The sequence below is a fragment of the Pygoscelis adeliae genome, unplaced genomic scaffold (genome assembly GCF_000699105.1).
Source record: "Pygoscelis adeliae isolate BGI_AS28 unplaced genomic scaffold, ASM69910v1 Scaffold11, whole genome shotgun sequence".
NCBI lineage: Eukaryota > Metazoa > Chordata > Aves > Sphenisciformes > Spheniscidae > Pygoscelis > Pygoscelis adeliae.
In genome coordinates, this window is record NW_008824059.1 from 1,913,274 (window position 1) to 1,919,142 (window position 5,869).

Here is a 5,869-nt window from a genome sequence, read left to right on the forward strand (position 1 = left end):
TGCCGGGGGCGGGGGGGCCCCGGGGTGCCCCGGGGCAGGCGCAGCAGCCTCCAGCCTCCCCTGCCTCCAGATAACCCCCACTGCCACCACAGGCCCTTCCTCCGCTCCCACCACCCAGGCTGCTGTCCCTGCTGGGCAGGACGGGCCAGGTCTTGGCGCTCTGGAAGGGTAACTGCCAGTATCGCCATCTTCTTACATCCTCTCACCTGTCGGTTGCTCTTCCCCACCACGGGAGGGACAGGCCTCCCTCGCGCACCAGGAAGGGGACCTGTTTCACACCAAGGTGGGTCATGGCTGCACGGTCAAAATGCTGCTCCCAAATAAGCAGCTCTGACCACAGCTGTGTGCGTGCAAGAGCCAGGACAACAGCTCCTAACTGTGGCGGCGATGGGACGGGTAACACAGAGCTAACGTGTGGACCACAGGTTATCAGGAGATCCCTGTTCAACTCCCTACCCCATCACAAGCTCCTGGCCTAATCTTTACCTCTTCCAAATTACAGCATGCCCCAGCTTCCCATCCGCAAACAGGGAACACAGAGTTTTGTGCAACCATTTAGGTTTGCAAAGCTAAATCACTCGGCAGGTGTGAAGCACTCAGAACCCACGGGAGCCAGATTAGTATGTAACATTGGGTTGTATTTGATTTAGACACTCAAATGTAGGTGATTAGGTTTCCAGAAGTTCTGAGGAGCCCAGGTCCCAATACTGTGGCAGGAAGCTAGATGCTCAGCACCTTTGAAAAAACAATGTGAATTAGCTTAGTGGAGATATACAAGCTCCAAATTTTGGTTCCAGTCATGGAAGGCCTAAATTCAGAAGCAGAGTGCTGACATGTCAAAACCCTTGCAGAAAGAACAGTTTTACTAGGGCACTAATGCTCCAAGGGACATGGAAGTTGCTAGAGAAATTTATTTTGGAAGCAGCAGACAACAAAAATCTCCTCTGCAGAGCAGGATTAGCACCTTAGAGAAATACCAAACCTCAGAAGCAAAAAAAGAAAAAAAAAACAAAACAAAACCTTAATGCAGCATGTTCCGTCAAAATCTCATACTAACTTTGGTAGCACCTTCTCTGAAGAGGCAATTTACTTGAAGTCTGAGATACTGAGCATGTGCGTTTTACAAAACATATCACCTCTTTGTCATCTAGGCCACAGAGATCACTGACCAAACGAACTTGTAAACTTCTGGAAGAAACAGGAAGGTTAAATACAAGAAAAAACTCATCCATTTGTCAAGAAAGCTCCTGAAAAAAAAATGATGTTTAAGAAACACTGCTCTAGCACTTCAACTACAGTGATGTTTGTATTAAAAGTGAAAGCCTGTTTTCCATAGGCTCACTCAAACATTTAAATATATTTACTGAGTCCTTGTAGGTATCCATTTTACTTGTGCTTACTTGAAGATACAAGCAAGTTTCCCAGTGATTACATTCAGATACCGCAACTTTCACGAAATGTTGCAGAACAGTCACAGAAAAAAATTCAAATTCTTAACTGGTACCTTTTACATTACAAACTATTTCAAAGGCTTCCAGGTATCACACCATGCGATGGGAAGGTATCAAGCGGCAGAAAGATATCAGAAATTAGTAACAATAAAGATGTGAAATGACTGTGATAGAAATGGGGAACAAACAGAGAAATATATACAGGAAAATTCACACAAGTAATTGTGAACATGCCAATTTAGGATATTCCACTCCGGTTTTTAATATTTTTTTTAGACAAATGGTAGTAACTCTCACAGGTTATTTCCTCATGAACTCAGCCAGCTGTAAGGCTGTGCATCTAGAGAGCCTGAAACCACATGCCCAAGAAGGTTTGGAAAAGCACAAGAGGAGATTAAAAGAGAAGCAGACACTTGAGAGGGACTTTGGGACAGCCAGAAAAATCCTTTCCAGGAATAATGACAGTCCCTGAACGATACAGAAAAAAAAGGAAACAGCAGAGTCTGACATGCAACTGGACCTCCATTTGCTTCTGAGGAATCCAACCCTGAAGGTCTGTTAAACAAACATCTGCCAACACGCTCTTGGGGCATCTATCCGGAAAGTGTGTGACTCTCCCAAGTGTCACATGGAGACGAAGGTCCACACGGGGCACCTCTGGAAGCTTAAGTCACAATGAATCCATGAAGACACCCACAAGCTACAGGGAGGCTACGGAGTCCAACAGGCCACCAGACAGTTCAGAAGCTGGGTTTGTGAGCATTGAAAGGGGTCAGTTCATTTTGTCACCTTTCCAGGTGAGACTGCAATGCTCTGGTGTTCAAGTTCTAGAGAGGTGGCGCCTCTGACAGTCAAGAGACTGCCCAGCTAGCAGACAGGATACTCGAGCAGCAACATGCTGTGAACCACACGACAAAAAATTCTTTGTGCGTGCTCATTTCTTAGCAGGTGGATCTAAATTCTGTAGTCTGAAGTCAAGATCAAGGCATCGCTGCCCGAGAAGAGTACAACGCTTTCCAGAAAACCAAAAAACTCACCTACAGCCAACCGAACAACTTGGTTCAATGGATGCCAGCAATGGCCAGCACAACACAGACAGCTGTCAGGCAAACCTGCCATGCACAGTTATAGAGGCACATCTCACCACATCATTCCCGTGTTAGTGTTATTTGAACCTCCTTTCAGCAAAGGCCACCAGCTGCAAGTAGCTCTGTAGAGCTTACACATAGATAATTGAGTAATCTAATTTTGTTTGTGACCTAAATCCTACTTGGACACAGTCAGTTGGAAATAGCAATTGAAAAACAATGGGTCGGAAGTTTAAGAGCTCACCCTAACCATGGCTTGTGTTCTCCAGCCTCTGCAATGTCTGCTGCAGAGAAAACAAATTAAGAGATTTGTTAATCTGGTCTCAGTCAGAAATACAGTCTGAACTAATGAGAACAGTGGTCTCAACTGACAGTTCTCCATAGTCTCCACTGTTAGCCAGCCTGCAGAGCACGGCAATCACACACACAGGCCTTGCTGACTTTGACCAGGCACAAGCAGGATCATACACTTCCCTGGACTGGGGCATCAGCTGTCAGTAAAACACTTACATCTTCTCTAGACTGCATCCTTTCAAGTAAGAATTTTACTCCGCAACTACTCTCTGTAATTCAGGGTCTATTCTGCCTTTACCCTGTATAGGTCACGTGTAAAATTATGTATATCACTGTGCTAAATACCCTATGGACAGGCTGGGTAGTATGCCATAACTAGACAAGATCTCTCTCTGCACTTACAAAGTAGATTTGGTGGTAGCAGTCACGGCTGAACCGAACAAGACGCACGTCCTCCATAGCTCCATCAGTCACATGCCATCTCAGAACCAGCACGGACCTTCCTTCCAACCCCCTGCCTCGCTCCCTGCTGCTCAAAACATCATACTGGGGCTCTGCCCACCTGCCCCACAGGATCTGTGCAGGAAAGCCATTAACGGCGCCTTTTAGTTGCAATAAGGGATGTCTCAGCCCTCAGCATCACCAGGAGGGCAGATTTCAGGGAGCCATAGCCCAAATTCTAGCAACTAGAAAAGTACCTCCAGTTTCTAATCTCATTCAAAGCCACCCCGAGTCAGTCTCCTATTTAAAAGCCACTTCAAGGCCCCCTGATTTTAACACATGTTCTAATTCAGAAAATATTTAGGGCAAGACCCTAGCAGCACTGGAGACGTAAGGGGTTTTGCCACTGGCTCCAGTCTGAGCAGTTGTAGCCTCTGCTCTGCTAGCCTCCGCCTCGCTTGGTTTCCTGGTCATCTGTGACAAAGGTGACCTCCTTCAAAACATCACAACGCAGCTGGTAGCAGATGTACTGGGAAGAGTGAAGAAGCGAGGTGTCCTGGACAGGGGCTTGGGGTGCCGTGGGTTGGGCAGGGATGGGGCGGGAGCAGCAGGGCCATGCCACCCACTGCCACTCGGCCACTGCAGTCCTCACCAGCTCTCAGCTCCAAGGCCATCACGGAGATGGCACTGCAAAGCTCAGAGGTCCAGACCACTCACCGGCTCCTCCTGCTCCCACACGTGGTGTCGCGTTCCTATGTGTTGCTCTGTATCCTGCCCTGGCACCCACCTCCTGTGCTCCCTGCGCACCCCCAGTAGCACACTCATACATCCTGGAAGGATGCAGCCCCAACCTGAGACCCAAACCATAAGACATGGCTCAAAACCACCGCAGATGGGAAAGAAAACACAAGGTGGGACAGAAAAAAAATTTGGAATCCCATGTCCCAAATTTCTATATTCAGCAGTGTTTAATCTATGCTCTCTCTCCCTGGAAATAACATTCCAGGGCACAGCCTATATATTAACAAAAAGCCTCCACCCATGAGAGCAGCGAAGCTCTGGGAACAGCCTCCGGGCAGAGGCACAGCAGGCATGATGCTCGCCAAGCTACAGAGGGTATTCTGTGCCATGGGATGTAAGGCAACTGGGAAGCACTGGTCGGAGTCTTAGTAACATCACGTTTCGCAATTGGGATTCCACAGCCTTTGAAATCGTTCCTCCAGATAACATGCCGTTAAAACCAAGGAAATAGCATGAATGAATGGAGTCAGAAATCGTGCACGGATCACCTAGGAAACCTCCCTGTGGAAACCATACTGAGTCCCCTCCAGCCCACGTCTGCATCACCCCTGCCCACAGGAGATTTACTCCATCCCTGGCTTACAGTGATTCCCAAAATGGTTTCCTCCGCACTCCCCAACTTCTTTTCCAACGCTCCCGAGACCTCTCAGACTGAGAAACAAACCCTAAAAAGAAAGCCAAATCACACCTTGATGGGGTACATGGGGTCCGTACCCATTTTACCAGGGTATGGAGCCTTGGCACTGAGGAGGAGCATGGCTACACCCAATATCCTGAAATTTCCAAGGCCACCTCTGGCACAACATGCCTTCCCTCCTCAGCAGCGGTGTTTTTGCTCCAGTGATGCAGTTTACGCAGAGGTTTCCTCCCTCCTAACACACGCACAGGCACAAGGAGCCCCATTTGCTCCTTTGCTTTCTGTCTACATAGCAAGAAACCACACTCTTACCTGAACATCCACCAATCCAGCCTGATCAGTTCCCCGACCAAAACCTGTTAATCAAGCAAAACACAGCTAATAGACAATTTACATCTCACAGCAGCTGCAGGACACTGCTGGCTGCCTCCTCTTGTGCCCCAGCAAGAGCTTGGCGCAGGCAACGGGCATTTGACGAGAGAACCCTCTGCCCTCCTGGAGGCAGAAGCAACGGGACACCTCCGGATCGGTGGATCCAAGTCACAGAAACCCAAATTTCGTGTGAGAAATTGACCTCTCTGTATCTTCAGATCCACCCATCAGGACCAACAGGATCTGCACAGGGAAATCCCCAGCAGCGTCGAGCCAGCGCTCATCTCGGGAGGGCGCCGAGGCCACTCTGCTTCATCAGGCTGGGGAAGAAAAGCAATTCAGTGAACCGAAACACACCTTGCATCGGGAACTCATCTGGGCCAGGAGGTCTGGAATATCCAATTAAAGTCTGAAGTCTAGAAACGTTTCTAGACAACAGAGGAAAAGACATTCCAGCCTCTCTGGGAAGCAGGCGGGAGATGCAGAGACATCACTGTGATGCACCAGCTGCAAGACAAACACTTGAGAGAAGCGTGCAACCAAGAGATGTGAACGTTGCTTTTGAGGAACAGCATCCGCTACAGACAACACAAAGGACGTGAGGATGAATTAGCTGTATCCAAGCTTAGTCAGCCTCAACACAGAGAAAGCAATCCAACCAACAGCATCCACCTCTTTCAAATAGAAATGGCTATTACAGCTTGTAGCATCCCAAGAAAGCTTTAGTGCAGACACATCACCATCATTTTTGACACTTGAATGACTATCATATCCAACCCAAAACA

The 5,869-nt window shown here is 48.2% G+C and overlaps 1 protein-coding gene across 1 annotated transcript in view; it reads right to left on the reverse strand.

The window, feature by feature from the left end:
- The window catches only part of MAP2K4 (mitogen-activated protein kinase kinase 4), a 67,519-nt gene extending 62,463 nt beyond the window's left edge, over positions 1-5,056 (reverse strand). Inside the window, exon 1 of the mRNA XM_009334055.1 lies at positions 5,025-5,056. Coding sequence (XP_009332330.1) covers positions 5,025-5,032 — 8 coding nt within the window. The 5' untranslated portion in view covers positions 5,033-5,056. The remainder of the gene's footprint in view (positions 1-5,024) is intronic.
- Between the last annotated feature and the right edge of the window lie 813 nt (positions 5,057-5,869).